The 16,995-nt window shown below is 43.1% G+C and overlaps 1 protein-coding gene across 4 annotated transcripts in view; it reads left to right on the forward strand.

Moving 5' to 3' along the window:
- LOC308384681 (RNA-binding motif, single-stranded-interacting protein 3) overlaps positions 1 to 16,285 on the forward strand; it is a 312,357-nt gene extending 296,072 nt beyond the window's left edge. For 3 of the 4 annotated variants that reach the window (XM_080863247.1, XM_080863249.1, XM_080863248.1), the window contains 4 exons: positions 3,994 to 4,104; positions 11,585 to 11,674; positions 13,404 to 13,528; positions 15,412 to 16,285. In XM_080863247.1, the coding sequence (XP_080719373.1) occupies positions 3,994 to 4,104; positions 11,585 to 11,674; positions 13,404 to 13,528; positions 15,412 to 15,415 (330 nt within the window). In that variant the 3' untranslated portion in view covers positions 15,416 to 16,285. The remainder of the gene's footprint in view (positions 1 to 3,993; positions 4,105 to 11,584; positions 11,675 to 13,403; positions 13,529 to 15,411) is intronic. The other variant, XM_080863250.1, reaches the window with a different exon arrangement.
- The last annotated feature ends 710 nt before the right edge of the window (positions 16,286 to 16,995 follow it).

A 16,995-nucleotide genomic window follows, 5' to 3' on the forward strand; every position in this document is an offset into this window, starting at 1 on the left:
CCCCATGGGATGGACGTAGAGACCTAAAATTCATTCCAGATACACAATATAACCATCCCTCCCAAACAGTGGTCACAAATCAGTCCAAATGTGTGGTAGTGGGCACATCTGCCATATTGAGATAATCCATCCCACCTCACAGGTGTGCCACATCAGGATGCTGATCTGACATCATGAGTAGTGCACAGGTGTACCTCAGACTGCCCACAGCAAAAGGCCACCCTGGAATGTGCAGTTTTTTGCGCTATTGGGGGTCTGGGGACCCAGAACCGGTCAGTATCTGGTGTGACCACCATTTGCCTCATGCAGTGCAACACATCGTCGCATGGAGTCTATCAGATTGTCAATTGTGGCCTGTGGAATGTTGGTCCACTCCACTTCAATGGCTGTGCGAGGTTGTTGGATATTCGTGGGAACTGGTACACGCTGTCGTATACGCCGGTCAAGCACATCCCGAACATGCTCAATGGGTGACATGTCCGGTGAGTATGCTGGCCATGCAAGAACTGGGACATTCTCAGCTGCCATCTGCCCTGAACAATGTGAACCATGATTCATCCGTGAAGCGCACACCTCTCCAACGTGCCAGACGCCATCGAATGTGAGCATTTGCCCACACAAGTCTGTTACGGCGACGAGCTGGAGTCAGGTCAAGACCCCGATGAGGACGACGGGCATGCAGTTGAGCGTCCCTGAGACGGTTTCTGACAGTTTGTGCAGAAATTGTTTGGTTGTGCAAACCAATTGTTCCAGCAGCTGTCTGGGTGGCTGGTCTCAGACGATCTTGGAGGTGAACCTGCTGGATGTGGAGGTCCTGGGCTGGTGTGGTTACACGAGGTCTGCGGTTGTGAGGCCGGTTGGATGTGCTGCCATATTCTCTGAAACGCCTGTGGAGACGGCTTATGGTTGAGAAATGAACATTCAATGCACGGGCGACAGATCTGGTTGACATTCCTGCTGTCAGCATGCCAATTGCACGCTCCCTCATTGCTTGTGGCATCTGTGGCATTTTGCTGTGAGACAAAACTGCACATTCCAGGGTGGCCTTTTGTTGTGGGCAGTCTGAGGTACACCTGTGCACTACTCATGATGTCAGATCAGCATCCTGATGTGGCACACCTGTGAGGTGGGATGGATTATCTCAATATAGCAGATGTGCCCACTACCACACATTTGGACTGATTTGTGACCACTGTTTGGGAGGGATGGTTATATTGTGTATCTGGAATGAATTTTAGGTCTCTACGTCCATCCCATGGGGAATGGGAGCAGTAACAAAGGTGTTGCGTTTATATTTTTGTTGAGTGTATGTATGTGTCCTTGAAGTGCACTCCCAGCAGCTTAGAATGTGGGTGTAATAGGTACAACTACTTGCCCGTGGTGTGCAAAGACTCCCGTCTGCATATCCACGAGGGAATTTAATCTTAGTTTAAGTTCGGGCGGGATATATCAACCTTACTGTCATGTGAAAAGAAAATCACATCCTTACTGCTTCCAGTAAGTGGGAAAGTAGCAGCCGGAGGTTGGTGATCGAATGCACTTGATTAATTGATCATCAGCGAGTCTAAACACCTCTATAAAAGCAGTTTGTTGTTTGCTGATTGGGAACATTTAAGCGTGTGTTAACATAATGTTGCAATATCCCCAGAAGTGGACATCTCAGCGAATTCGACGCGCAATGCTCAGAGAAACTGCAGAATGCCAAGAGCTACTTCTCAGAGCTACAAGCCTCCATTAGCATGTTAAATCTTAAAGTTTATGAGAGTACAATTAGGAAAAACACTAAACAAGTTTGGCCTATTTGGAAGGGTTTCCAGGAGAAAGCCTTTTCTCTCTAAAACAAACATGGCAGCACAGCTTAGGTTTGCAAAGTTGCATTTGAAAAAAAACCCCACAACTTCTGGATCAGTGTTCTTTGGACAGATTACACCAATGTGGAGACATTTGGGGCTTAATCTGCAGCATCATGTTGAGCAAAAACCAAACAGCCTGCCAGCACAAACACCTCATTCCAAAAGACAAGCACAGTGGTAGAGGGTTGATGATTCGGGCTTGTTTATCAGCCAGAGGACCTGCGCCACCTTATTGTCACTGAGTCGACCACGTGACTCTAGAATACTGTGGACAAATGTGAGGCCACCTGTTGGACAGCTTTGCTCTAACTGGGTCATGAAATAGGACAATGACCCCAAACAAAGCAGAAAAACTGCAACAGAATGTCTGAAAAATAAAAAAAATCAAGGTGTCACAATGGCCCAGACCTCTACTTGATCAAAATGCTGCGGCGAGCCCTTAAGTGAACTGTGTATAAACAAAAGCCTGAAAACCTCAATGAACTGAAGCAATGATGCAAAGAAGAGCGGCTAAAATTCCTCCCCAACAATGTGAGTGACTGATAAAGTCAGACAGAAAACAATTACTTCGACTTATTGCTCCTAAAGGCGGTTAAACAAGCTATTGAATCCTGGGGTGTACATAGTTGAAAGCAACTAAGTACACCCCAGGACTCACCATGCAGTGAGTCCTGTGAAAACCTTCTTTTTCACAAGATTGTATTTGATTACCTTCTTCACTCCTCCTCGCCTTTATTTGTTATCAAACATTACATTTATTTAGTGACTGGTAATTACTGTCATTGTTGAGTCACCTGCCTTAATATTTGTATCCAAAAAAAACATTTTCAAGGTTTCAGAACTTGATACATTCATGTGTTTCGTGGTTCTTTCCTATAAGGCGTTCTCCTTTATGTCTCTAATTGACCTCACGGCTATTCATTTAGCCTTACAGTTTTCAACAACACTAGTCCAGGACATGAAGAGGTGACAACTAATCCTACTTTTTGTGTCCACTCGTTATCCAGTTTCTTTCTTGTTTGTGTACCTCCACAAAGTTTCATGTGAAGCTTCTATATTGAGCTAGAGGTAGCAGAGATGGAAGAGGAGAGGGAGGAAGGAAGAGCGGTTTAGCTGCCTGTGTTGGGAATGCAGGGAGTAGACAAGCAGAGCAATTCTGACAGGCTGTGTCTGCACAGTTTGTTCTCCAAAAGGCCCACACAGAGTCGCCAGTGGGGTACACACATGCACACACACTCCCAAGCATACACTACTTAAATTGCACCCTCACACACACACTTTGAAGTTAGACAGTACTGTCCTCCTTCACACTCGTTACACACAGTGTGTTGCAGGCTTACCCACAAACACACATAGGCATCGTTACAGTGTTACGAGCGCACAACAAGAGAAGAGAGCCGAGCAGAAGAAAAAGGGCTGGTTTTGAATGCATTCCTTCGAAGGCTTCAGTGCTGAGGAAATGGAGCTATCATGACAAGGGATGAAAGAGCAACAATGGTTTCATCGCTTTCCCTCATGTTTCACTGCACCGTGAAAAAGAAGCTTCTAGTGTTCTCATCCGCCCGTTAGGGAAAAACATGCTGTGCATTATACTGGGAGGACAGGCTCAAGAGCGAGCAAGTGAGAGCGAGGGACGGAGAGAAAGCATTTTCACTCGGCAACCCCAAAAAAAAATCATACTGCTGATACATCGGCAGCAGATAGTGATGGCTTTGATAGACTAAAGACAGTGGTGTGTATTGGTCCCTGTGTTCTGTTGCTGATTATTGACACCGTCCGTCTTTTTGTGCCCAAAAACCCGCCTGTCGTCCTCTGTTTCTATTCATTTCATGCTTTTGATGATTCAATCGCTAACCCAAGTTTTCTTCTTTCTGTCCTCATGCTGACATTCTCTTATGTTGTACTTCATCTCACTTTGTTTCGCCTAGTCTAAAGGACTATATAATTTATATTTAGACAGTATGAGGACTAGCAACTACTTGTGGAAGTTCGCTTAAGGCTTATGTAAGCCCGCATAGTTAATCAGAGAGAGAAATTCACTAAATCAAAATGCTCCATCATTTCTTCTGTTCCTTAATTCTTCTCACCTTGTCCTTTTTTTGTTTTTATTTGTTTGTTTGTTTTTACCTGCTTCCCTCAGGGTGCAGTGATCACGCCAGCCATGGACCACACTATGTCCATGCAGCCTGCCAATATGATGGGCCCTCTCACTCAGCAGATGAACCATCTGTCCCTGGGCACTACAGGAAGTGTGAGTAGGATTCGCTGTGTCACAGCGAACCACACACAGATAACCCCACACAAGCACACATAGTTGCCGTGATCATCGTGACAGAATCTGGCTACAAGGACATTTTGAAGTGCTCCAACATGTTAGCTGTACTAGCAACAACCTGTTGCTTTGAGTGTTTCAGTTAGTTTTGCATTAAATTTTTGAAAAAGTTCCTGGATGATGAAGTTCAGTTGAATTTAGTTTAGCTTTGCACTAGGTACAGCTATACAGCAGCTATTCTTCAATAACAAAACCCTTGTGACTACACTATGGCGACTTACACAGAGATGTATGTAAAACATAAAAAACAGTGCATACAAGTCCTTAAAGTACAACCAGCAACCATCTAAATTCTAATGGCCTGATTTACAATTTGTACTCTGTATTACATAAGCTGTGCTACCAGGCACCATAGCAACAATACATAATAACATTTCAACATTCATTTTAATAATTTCGAGCTGTGATCTGTAGCTCTGGCAAAAGGATTTCCAAGTCTCTGAGTCTGGTTTGATTTTCAGGTCTTTTCAGACAGAATAAACAAGAGATCATGGTTTGGGTTAAAACTTGTTTTCATCTTTTTACAGTGTTAGAAAGCTCCATTCATAGCTTGCCAGAGTGTCGTCCTCAGTGCATATTTTACATGTTTACTGGAAGTCACTTAACTCTAAGAAATACCTACACTCGACAGTAACAGCAAGCACAAGCAAATTTTCCTCTGCTTATCCGATGTCCGGTCACGGTGGGTAAGCAGTGTAATCCAGGTGTCTTTCTTTCCCCAGCAATACATTCCGGTTTCTAGTGGAGTATCCCGGGGTGTCTGCAGGGTAGATGACATGTAGTCTGCTCCAAAATGAAATCAAATCGATTCATAGAAGGGTGCACTTTAAATATACGTGGTCGGTTGTTTTTTGTTATTTGTTTCCTCTATTCCAGTATACAGTTGGAAAATATCTAAAAAAATCTGCGTCTAGTCTTGAGAGATGAAAAAGAAATGTTCAAGTTGTTGTGAGGGGTGCTATAGGTCGGTATGACCGAGTTGGAGGCTTTTCATCTCAGAGAACATTGTTCGTTTAGTTTAGAAACACTGAGTAAGAGATGGGTTTTACATTTCCTTTCAAAGAAGCCAAACCTTCTTAGGCTGTCGCCACATGTGCTCAGCCACGGAGCTGCCATATCATTTGTTTTACACAGCATGCGTTCACAGCCACATATTGAGAGAGCGTATTTCCTTCCTGATCTTCCACATTAAACAGACTTCCTGTGAAGCTCAACAGTGTGACAGGCCTCTCGCTTCTCCACCTTTTTCACTTTCACCCCCTAATTTCTGTTTCTTTCTCACACTTTTCTGTCTCTCCTCGCTCTCTAAATCGCACAGAAAATCTATCGCTCCATCAGTTTTCCACACACTCACTTACAGTTGCTGGCCCCTAAACCGTGAACTCCCCACCTGTTTCAGGATCAAGTCGACTTAGAGGTGTCACACGGTTCTGAAGCCTGACTTCCTGCCCTAACCCTGCTGCCCGCAGGCAGGCGGGCAGGCAGACAGCTTTGCTCCAGAACTACGTTTGATCTCTGTGTGTGTGTTTGGGTGTGTATGATTGAAACAGTGCTGCATTGTACAGTTATCCATGTGTTTCCAGGTGAGCTGTCAGCGACTGTGACGCCATGTTGGCTCTGTCAGGAATGCCCCCTCCCTAATCTGCCCCAGCTGTGCTAACAGCCAGGATTAGAGACAGGCTAATCTATGATGATGGCTTCTGATGTTTGATGGGTTGTATTATAGGAGAAAGTGGGTTAAAGCTCTCTGTCTGCTTTTTTCATTTCGGGTTTACCCTTTCTACCTCTCCCCTTTATGCGTACTTAGCTTTCCTGAGGCAATGTGCTGTGTAGCCTAACCTCTCTACGGCTGAACTAACATGCACGCCATGCCACACTTGATCATCTTGGGGAACTGAGACGCGTTTCCTACACCAGATGCAAAATCCCTTTCATGATTGGGAAAGCCTGTTAAAAAGAAGGGGTTAGGAACAAGGATCTGTAACTATTCATGTATTTAACTGGACTTGACACCACATACTCTTTGAGCACATTCCTCAAGTGTACACACAGAAGCGGTGAGGTTATTTTGAATGCCCCTACTGGTCACGTGACTTAGCCTTCACCGCAGAAGAGCACCTGCAGTAAGCACCGTCTCCAGAGTCAACAACTTATCATGCTTCTGGCTGCTGAAGTAGAGCCACACCTCAGAATACTCTTGGCTGTTCCAGGCCTCGCTGCGGCTGTTTGTGTATGGCTGTGGCTTCCTTTTTCCTCTCCAAGAAAAGAACCAAATGTTCTCAGTCCGCCCAAGCTGTCACACTGGTGTGGTGACCGTAGCTTTCCGAGAATGCCGTGTTATTTTGCAGCGCAGATCAGCTTGCAGGGTGAGGCTTTAAAAAGGAGCGGCAAGGAAAAACCTCGCCTCATAACGAATGAGGATGGATCGTTGCCTCCTAATGGTCACTGCTTTGGAATTTAGCTGCTTCACCAGAAAATGTTCTGTTTTGAACTCATCCAGTTCAGCTTGGTGTCTGTCTGACTTGAACGACTTGATTACAGAATGCTAAAGAACCTCAGGCGCACTGTTTATGGATGGCACACATAAACATGCCATCCATGCTTCACGCTGATTTATTTTACCTTGTTTGGTGCATATTGCTCTGTTGCTGATTTATTTACCGTCTTCGAGGTCTCACCACTTAACAGGAGTCTATCTGTCATGCCTCGTGTCCCTGTTAGTCGCTGTGCACGTGCATGTGCACATGTGCGTGCGCTCTGTTCGTCCTTTTGATATTTGTGTCTGTGTGTGATTGCATGGCTGTCAGCATCTACGTTTGTGCGAACGACATATTGTTTGACATGACAGGAGGTGACCTTCCCTCAGTGTTCTCCATCCTCTTTCTGTCATGGCATGAAGAACTCTGTTGTCATGGTGACAGCGGTGATTGACAGCATCTGTGTCACAGGAAGACAGATTTGTATGAAGTGTTTTCCTTTATTATCTGGACAGCTTCCCTCGTGTTTTTGCTTTTTTCTACATACATCTGTGCGTGTGCATGCTCGTAAGCTTTCCCTGCATGGGTAAAGTTGACGAGCATGCACTTTCTTCTTCCTCTTCGACTTCGGACTGTAACACATGTTGACACCCTGCTGATTCCCCCTACCACCGAGCTCTTTGGTCTTTGCAAGACTGGGATGATTATTTTTAATGCAACACTCTTGAACTATCTTTATTTTGTCTTAGTCCAGGTTTACATTCTTTTGAAATATTTGGAGCTGTGATGTTGGTCTGATCCTGAATCTAAAGGCTGGATCGGGAATCAGTGACCTCCCCTCATTTCTTTTATATTTTGCTACGAAAACAGGAAATAGGTGCTGCGATTTGATGAAACATGGAAATATATAAAGTAATACGTCATATGAGGCAAAACCAGGGCTTGTGCAATTTTAAGAAGTCAGTATTTGGTATGATCACCTTTATTCTTCAACACAGTCTGAACTCTCTTAGACAAGCCTTCTTTTAATTCCTTTAAATAGTCTTCAGGAATAGTTTTCCAGCCTTCTTGATCATTGTCATGATGAAAAATGAAGCCACTGCCAGTCAGACTCTTTCTAAATGGCACTGCATGGTGGATCAATATCTAATGGTACTTTCCTGTGTTTATAATTCCATCAATTTTGACAAGATTCACCTGTTGCACTTCTCTCCTGACCTCCACCATATTGGTAGCGATTTGAACCAAATATTTCCTGTACTCACTGATTTTCAGTCCAGTTCAGTTCATAGCTTGGCCTTTTTTCCCTGTTTTCCAGACAAGTGAAAGGCCAGATGCATCTCTCTGTGTCCTGGCCTTCAGATACTGTTCATCTGCTATAGATAGTTTGTAGGCCTACCATTTATTTTGTCCTCCCTGTCTAGTTTCCTCACGTTTTTAAGGAAACACTACACAGAATGCCGAGATATGCCAAATGTTGCGTCAATAGCTCTTTGTGAATCACCTTTTTGGTGAAAAAATACAACTTTATGCTGTCAAACTATGTTAATTGGACATTTTTCAAAAATTCAACTAAATAAATTGGAGCAAACTGGTTCTCTTGCAAAGTTGTCTATGTGCAGACACAACACTGGTTCACAAGTCATTCAAGCCTTTTTATGCTTGAATGATTAAAAGGTTAGTGCCAAGTGGCTTAAGAAATAAAGAAAATGCTTCTCTGAAGAAAAAAGGACTGGACTGAAAATGAGAGAAAAAGCAGCCAATGTTCAAAGAATAACTTTGAAAGACCTTCAGAAAGCCTGTTTCTCAAAACCACTTTAAATAACAAGAAAGTCTGGCTCATAGGAAGCAAGCAGGTTGAGTGGTCCTCAATGTCAATCAGCTGCAAGAATCTGCAGTCGGACAGACTCCAGCTCCACATTTTGAACTGCAGCTGGCGACGGTAGTCTTCATACCTGCTGTGAGCTGAAGGGCCACTCCAACCGGAACCCACGGCAACAGCTTCTTCTTTCATACTCGCGCGCATATATGTACGAGTATATGCCCCTGTCTCCTTACAAAGCAGTGTAATTCTGTGGGAAACACTGATAGCACCGGTGGTCAAAAAGTTTAAACAATATCCTGGTGAGGGAGAGTGAGTCGTAAATAAAAGCTTTCTACCATAAAAGTGACTGATTTTACTGGCATTAATCTCTGCAGGCAGTCTTAACAAACCCTTGGGATGAGGATATGAAGAGCTTGTCACAGTGAAGTGGGACAGCACTGTAATTCACAACTATTGATGTGCATTTCCAATAAAACTTCACTGTGATTTTTAGATCAGTAATCATCAGAGCCCTTCCCCCACGCCGCATGGCCATTAATAACATACACTGAGTAGCTGGATGTTCTAGCCTTGACCCGCTATTATCCCTCACCTTGCAGACGATACAACTGAAAAAGAGAGCGTCAACGCACAGAGGATGGATAGATGCGGAGCTTGAGTGGCAGGCCAAGAGGCAGAAGATTTATGTGAACATTTGGAAATGCTAATGTGCTGTGCCACATTCCACCAAAGCTGAGAAATCCTCGTACCCACCAAACTTAAAGTGTCTTTACACATCATTGTGGTGCAGAGGCCCAAACCACCGCTGAACCAGCGCGGCTGTGTCTATGCTATGGATTTTCATCCTGGTGTTGCTGCATTGCGGTCTGAATTTATACCGTAGTTATAGGTGTATGTCATGGAGAGTGATGGTAGAGAAGAGACTTAAGGAGTCTACTCACACCATTCTCGTTAAGGAGCTATTCAGGCCTCCTGTTCATCAAACATACGCACACGCCATCTGCTTCTGGCACTGCTGTGTGTGTGTGCATGTGTATTGACGTATATGTGTGACTTGGAGAGTGAAACACCATTTATGGCCAATTAGGGATGCTTTATATTACCCAAACCTGTCCCCTGACTATGGACAGCAAAGTATTAAAAGTGTTGAAATTGGACAAAAATCATCTTTATCACTATAGCAACTCGATTATCTGTAGCCGCGCTTGACATCCCCCTGACTTGCCGCAGCAGCGACTGGAGAAATATGCCTTGCTCAACCTGCCACATTAAATAGGTTAACTAATGGTTATGGTAAAAGAAAAAAATCTTATCTTATTAAATTTTCTTGTTAAATCTAATTTAAATTCCTTTTGCAGTCCTGCAGAGAAATATAACCTTTCAAATGGACATTCTCCCTATGACAGGGAGATTTTGATATTGCTAATTATCTCCTACTTTCCTTCATTTGCTTTCATGCAGCCCTCACAGGTGAGTTGGCTGAATAAGTTAATAGGGTGGAGAGGCGAAGACCTAAAGTCCCGAGGAAAATTGGTATGCATGGTTTTGATCCACCAGGGAGAAGGTCACTTCAACAATCTGATAGGCCTTTTTAGACGCTAGCAGGTTGAAAGAGAGCGAGCAAGAAAGAGAGAGAGTGACAGGAAGGTGAGAGGAAAGAAGGGACGACACGGAGAGGTAATGTGGTAATGTGTCAGGAAGTCTGGATATGCCACCTCACCCCATCCTGAGTGTGACAGCTCTGAAGGTGTGATAACCTTAAATTCCCCTGCCCGGACCCACACAGCCACGCTCGCCTACGAACGCCACACTAACATCCATCCCAGGGCATCCTCCTGGCCGCGCGTAGCAACGGTGGGGGAGTTAATCACCCATGTCCATGGCCTTTAGCTGCTCTCATTAGCGGTGAGCGGTGGAGCCGTACCCGATCCATTAGCAACGCTGCCGGTAATGACACTTCACCAGCACCGCCGGGCCCGCGGCCAAGGAAGGCTTCGCAGCCCGGCGCAGCCCCTCCATTACCGACTTGTACTGCATTCACTGCGTACACGCTTTTTAGCACTTGCAGGTGGGACTAAGAGGCAAAGGGAAAAATAAAATAGAAAGAAAGGGATTGTACTTCCCTTTTCGCTTGGTCCGGAAAAGCAGCAGGAAGATGAGGCCAGGGGGAGAGGCAGCCTGGTGGCTTTTATCTGGGATCACATCCGTTGGCGCTGTACTGCAGCATTATCATTCCAAGCCTCTTTGTCTTTGTCTGTCTTTCTCAAACACAGACACACACACACACACACGTATGTATCCCACACACAGCTGTACACAGGAGAACTTGCACATTCACAGTTGGACGGACAAATAGTGATAAGTCATCTTTTATGCACAGGCATGTGCTAATTAAAAACAAGCACGCACACTAGTAAATCAGGCTCACACTGATGTGTGTGTGTGTGTGTTCACCATTACCACCGCCACACAAAGCATTCACAGCAAGTTACAGAAAAGGCTTTGCACAAAGTGCCGTGTCTTCATTCATATTGCATGTGAAAGCCCCCCCCTGGCTGTCATGTAACGAAACCTGTGTCACGCCTGTAAAATGGCCATCTTGGAGCAAGCTAGCACCCTGTTAAAAGCCAGGGCATGCATGACTAAAAGAATATAGGCCACAGGCAGCAGACCACCTGCTTTTTCTTTCCTCTCCCTCTCTCTCCTCATCCCTGTCGTTTTTTTATCTTCTCAGCTGTGGCCCAGTGCATTTGCTTGCCTCTGAAGTCTTGGTGGGACAGCAGGGCATCTCTTCTTTCTCCTCTTTCTCCTTCTCCTTATGTAGTCTTCTGATCTGCTCTGCTCTGCTCAATATATACACATATTCTTTTAGCGCCCCCCAAAGGATGCTGAGGGCACAGCAATCTGCCACCCTAATAGTTATGGGAGTAATTACACTGAATGAGTCTTCCAGGGAATTATGATAGACATAGGGCTTTTTTATGTGAAAAGCATGTATTGATTAATGTTATAATGGAATTTGTGGTTCCGATGTGTGTTGTAAGAATTACCACATGACAGGATTTTGATGCGTGTGTGTCTTTTGTTTCTGTTTCAGTACATGACTGCTGCAGCCGCCGCGGCGCCTATGCAAGGGACCTACATTCCCCAGTACACTCCTGTGCCTCCAACCGCTGTCCCTGTCGAAGTAAGACCCACATGCATGCGCACGCTACTCGTCAAGTATTAAAAATCTGTCGACGTTTACGCATAGGAGGACATCATTAGTACTAACAGCCTACTCACTTCCACCCACAAGCACTCCCTTCGCCATTTCTAAGCCTGCTCGCCACATCAGTAGACTTAAACAGTCATTAAATTGACAAATTACATTTGAAGCATGGCGCAAATTGCTTTTATTCTCTCTAAACAAATGGCTTCGTACCAGCAGCACATAACAAGGATCAAAAACTGCAAGCAAAGCAAGATGAGTCAGAAGTTTTATAGTATTTGGGAAAGACATTTGAAGTGCAGTGTAGACTTTCTCACGTCCTCGGCGGCTGTCTGAGCTCCTGGCAGGTTCGGGCAGTCCAGGCTGAGAAATGATGAACGTGGAGAGCGGGTGGGTAGGCAGGCAGGCAGGCAGGCAGGCAGGCCAGCAAGGAGAGCGGGCCAGCTGTCTGGCGGCTGACAGTGCGGTCGTACTCAGATGGACTATCAGTCGTGTATCAGATGACAGGAGCTGAAGTGAGACACAGTGCCGGCGGTGCTGTCTCTCTCTCTCCACCCCACCTCTTCCCCTACAGCCGGTTTAAGCTGGTAGGTAGCTGGAACATGCACACATCCGTCAGCCACGGAGCTCTGGCTAGCCCACCGGCAACGGACAATGACAGTTTTCACTGACAGAGCCATTAGTCGCTTCCTCGCCCCCCCCCCCCCCCCCCCCCCCCCGCCCCCACCCCACCCCCTCCCACATCCCACCCCGTCAGAAAGTTGCAGTCTTCGTCATGAAGGAGCGAGGCGGAGGAAAGAGATGTAGTTGTAGCGTAGCCCACGGCACCTCTTGCCTATTTCATCCTCACAATTGTCTTCTCAGTGCCAGCGTCAGCAGCGGGGTGTATATCACTGTATCAGCCAGTGTCTGGAGGGCTGATGTATGGACAGGACGCAGTATCCTTGAGAGCTTGTTAAAGGTGATTGAGATGACTCAGTGATGGTGGCTATCTGTATTGCTCGACACGTAAAAAGGCTAAGAGGCTGTTGTGATGAATTCATTGTACGTAGCCATCCTTTAAAAAGTTTCTACCTTAGACTTAAAATTCGGCAAAAAATATAAAGTATGTTTCATTAATGGCATGATCTCACGCACAGACTGTGCATCTTTTTTATTGTTTAGCCTCCTCGGTATTGCTCTTCTTAGAATAAAAATGCTCCTTTTATTTTTTTGTTGTAGTGCACGAAGCAAACGTCGGCCGCACTTCTACAGCGTGTGTAATTCTTCTCAACGTATATTGGCTTCTTCAGATGGAAGAACTCTTTGCTTTAAATGAAGTTATGTGTTTAGAGTGGATGGAGCTGCCATAGGGTCTGTCAGTTTGAGAAGTGAATAAACAAAAAAATGCTCTTTGGTATACTTTTATGTCAAGTCAAATCAAATTGTCTGTATTACGTCTGCGGGAAAGATATTCTCTATCCTTAGACTCTTGATTTCTGTGATGAAACTGCACCAAAAAATCCTTTTACAGAAAACAAATAAGACAAACCGCATAAGCAGCAGAAAAGCAACAGAAGAATTGTCCCTTTTCCAAGACAGACAGGCATGCGACACCACAAATGTAAACACAGAGTAGACAGAAGGAGAAGTTTACTAGATACAGCCGCATACTTGTCTTCTTCCAAGCTTACATGTTTCCACCTGTGTCTCTGTGTGTGTCCAGGGAGTGGTGACAGACGCTTCACCCCAGACAGTGGCTCCTTCATCACAGGACGTGGCTGGCCAGCAGCAACAGATCCAGGTGGACAGTGCTACTGACCATGTTCCTGCTTACTCATACCAGTCCAAGTACGTCCAGCAGGAGACAGTTTCTGCTAACCTTTTGTATGCATCAAAATCTCTCTTCATTAATTTTTTTCTTAATATATAATCTTATTTTTAAAATTCAAGCTTTTGAAACGGCAATATATATGACTATGTATATGTATGTGTGTGTATATATATATATATATATATATATATATATATATATATATATATATATATATATATATATATATATATACATATATATATATATATACCAGCCACTTCATTAGTTCCAAACAATAAGGATCCCCCACACCATTACACCACCAGTAGCCTGAGCCACTGATACAGACATGATGGATTCCTTATTTCTTGTTGTTGTACCAGGAAACATTTTTCCAATCTTCTCTTGTCTGATTTTGGCCAGCCTGTGCAAACAGTCGCCTCAGTTTCCTGTTGTTAGTTAACAGGTGTAACAGACGCTCCTCTTGCATACCTTGGTTGTAACAATCATTTATTTGAGTTGCTGTTGCCTTCCTATCAGCTCCAAGCAGTCTGGCTGTTCAACTCTGACCTCTGGCATCAACAAGGCGCTTTCACCCAGAGAACTGCTGCTCACTGGATATTTTCTCTACTTTGGATCATTCTCGTAAGCCCTTTAGGCAATTCAGTGCCTAAATGCAATGAACTGCTGCCATGCGATTGGCTGATATTTCCATTAACAAGCAGATGAACAGGTGTACCTAACAAAGTGGCCAGTGAGTGTGTATTGATCCAGCACATAAACCCAAATGCTCAAAGTAATTAAAGCTGATTAAATACTTTAAATGACATTTTCACCCATTTTGAGTTAATGAAACAGAGTATTTTAATTAACCATCATGCAGATTAGGTAATCACCATTTATATCGTCTACTTATTTATCTCGTGTACGTCTGTGGAGGATATGCTTGGCCTTTAATATTGTAGCATCCGGACATGTTTGGGAAGGAGAGGAAAATGATGAAGATTAATGATCTGTCTTATTCAGCGGATTTATATTTGTTTACATTTCTGCTATTACGATTATATTTAACTTAATGCTGTAGCACAAAGCTGTGTTAGTGACTATCAGCTGGTAATGTGCAGAGTGATGCCCTGCTAATTTTAAAATATAAAGTGTCTAAAGTTTTTTGTCCAAGATAAAGCAATGAATAATAATGCTAGTTAAATAACACCGACTGCCTTATGTAAATTCAGACTGCCTAATGGAGTAATGGATACTACGGTACTTGGGTTTTATTAACTGACACTATTTGTCTTGACTTAATAAGTGTATATTATAATCAAACAGAACACATAACATAAAAACTAAAATGTTTTATTCCTCACACCATTTAAATATTGACTTTATTGACTTAAAACAATATTAAGCAACTGATAGGTATTTTTTTGTTTGTTTGTTTTGTTTTTTAGTTTTTGTTGTCCTTTTTAAATAGGCTGGAAGTAAATGATCATTTTGGGTTTTATAATCCGGTACAATTTCTCAGTTTTGTTTTTTACAGTTTGTTTTCAGTAGATAGTCTCCCTCGGGTGTTTGTGATAACAAAAGCAGTGAAGTTTGTGAGGTTTTTCTGTTTGACGAAGGTTTTTGTGAAGCAGAGGCTTAATAGAGACCTTAAAAAGAAATCAAAAAAGCAAAGTACTATGAAATGTAGTAGCATTACATAATGATTCAGATTATTCCTGGCTGCCGTTGTCACTTTTTTGCTTTCTGACCCGATCATAACTCTTTAACGCGTATCATTTTGCTCCAGCATTCTGACTGAGCTGTCAGCCGTCGGCTCTATTGCTTCGCTGCGTTTGTAAAATTGTGCTTTGATTGCAGACGCACTCACGCTCTCTCTTTCTCTCTGTATTTCTGTTTTCTCCTCTTTCATCAGATAGCAACGGCCTAGGCGAATGTTCCTGTGACAGCGTTGCCTTGAGACAGAAGGTGGCTGCACTGTGAATGTGAGGAGAAAGAGAGAAGAAAAGAGATTGCTTCCAGATTGCCCAGGCACCAAAAAAAAAGAGACACTTTTTTCATTTCCTACCTGGCCTACAAGGAAAAAAATATCAAGAAGGAGGCAAAGATTGCAGAGGAAGGGGATGGGGAAAATTGCTGGGCACAGTGCAAAGAAGTGAATTTGTTTAGTCTGGGAACCTGCCTGAAGGGGCTGGGCTGAAGCTTGAAAAGTTTCTCAAAGAAAATTCTCAACGAATTGAAACAAAACAAAGAAAAACTACAAAAAAAGAATAAAATTGAAAATTCGAAGAAAAAAAAAAAAAGGTTGAATGCGCAGGTAGGTGATGAAGTTTATTTTGTAATTAGAAAAGGGGAGTCAAGTTTGAGATACACACAGAGATTGTCTTCCTCAGATATTAAGCTACAGTTTCTTTTCTGTATTTTTATGTTCTAGTGTTAAATCTTAGTTTTCTAGATATATTCGAAAAACAAGATGTTTTTTTTCTCCTTTCTTTCTTGAATCTTCATGGCCTTAATTTGAAGGGCGCCAGAAACTTTTTACAGAGATTAAGTCTGACGTCATGTTGGGAGGAAAAAAAAAAAAAAAAGCTAACAAAAACAGTCTCTTGGACCACTTGGAGGGTACAAGACAGTAGATGAATTGTTCTAAAGAGGAAAAAAAAAGAATCTATCACATAAGCTGTACAGATTTAATAGAGAAGAGCTTTTTTTTCTTTTCTTCATTAGAAGAAAACTTTGATAATTATTATGTCAGAGGTAACTAAGTGTCAGAAGTAAACAAATGTCTGTCGTGGGGGTGGGAGACTGGGTGGGCGGGTGGGCGGGCGGGTGGGGGCGAAGCTTTGAAGAGATTTTTCACAGTGAGGAAAAAAAGAAAAAGTAAACATAAGAAAACATGCTGCAGTCCTGCAGGATGCAGTCTGCTGCAAATGCTGAACTTGTTTTTTATCGTCATTATTATTTTACATGGCAACGTTGCTGTCGATGACATTAGTGCTTTTTATCTGCCACATTTTACCTTTTTTATGAGCTTTAAAGATGTTTTTAGCCCGCTTTGCTTGTCACACTGCAAAAAAAAAAAACTCACAAAAAAGGAGGAAAAAAAATAAATAAAATGAGCAGGAGGAAAACAAAAAACTACAGAGAAAATTCTGGCAGTAAAACAAAAAAAACAACAACGTTAGATTCAGTAGGAGCTTATGGTTTAAACCAATCAGTGCAAAAGCAATAGAAAGAAATTGTTGACAATTTCTGTAGTCTTTCCTAGTTGTGGATCAAATGCAGCCCATGGATGGCCATTTTTATACCAAAGATGAAGAGACACTCTGAACCAGAGTTTAGTTTTTCTTTTATTGTTTCCTTTTGTTTTGTTTTCATTTTCATTTTTCAGTTTGATTTTGTTGTTGTTGATGTTGTTGTTGATGATGATGTTAATGTTGATGTTGATGTTGTTGTTGCTGTTGTTGTCGGGTTTTTTTCTGCTTTTTTTTTTTCATTA

Source organism: Rhamphochromis sp. 'chilingali' (assembly GCF_963969265.1).
Source record: "Rhamphochromis sp. 'chilingali' genome assembly, chromosome: 17".
NCBI classification, from domain to species: Eukaryota; Metazoa; Chordata; class Actinopteri; order Cichliformes; family Cichlidae; genus Rhamphochromis; species Rhamphochromis sp. 'chilingali'.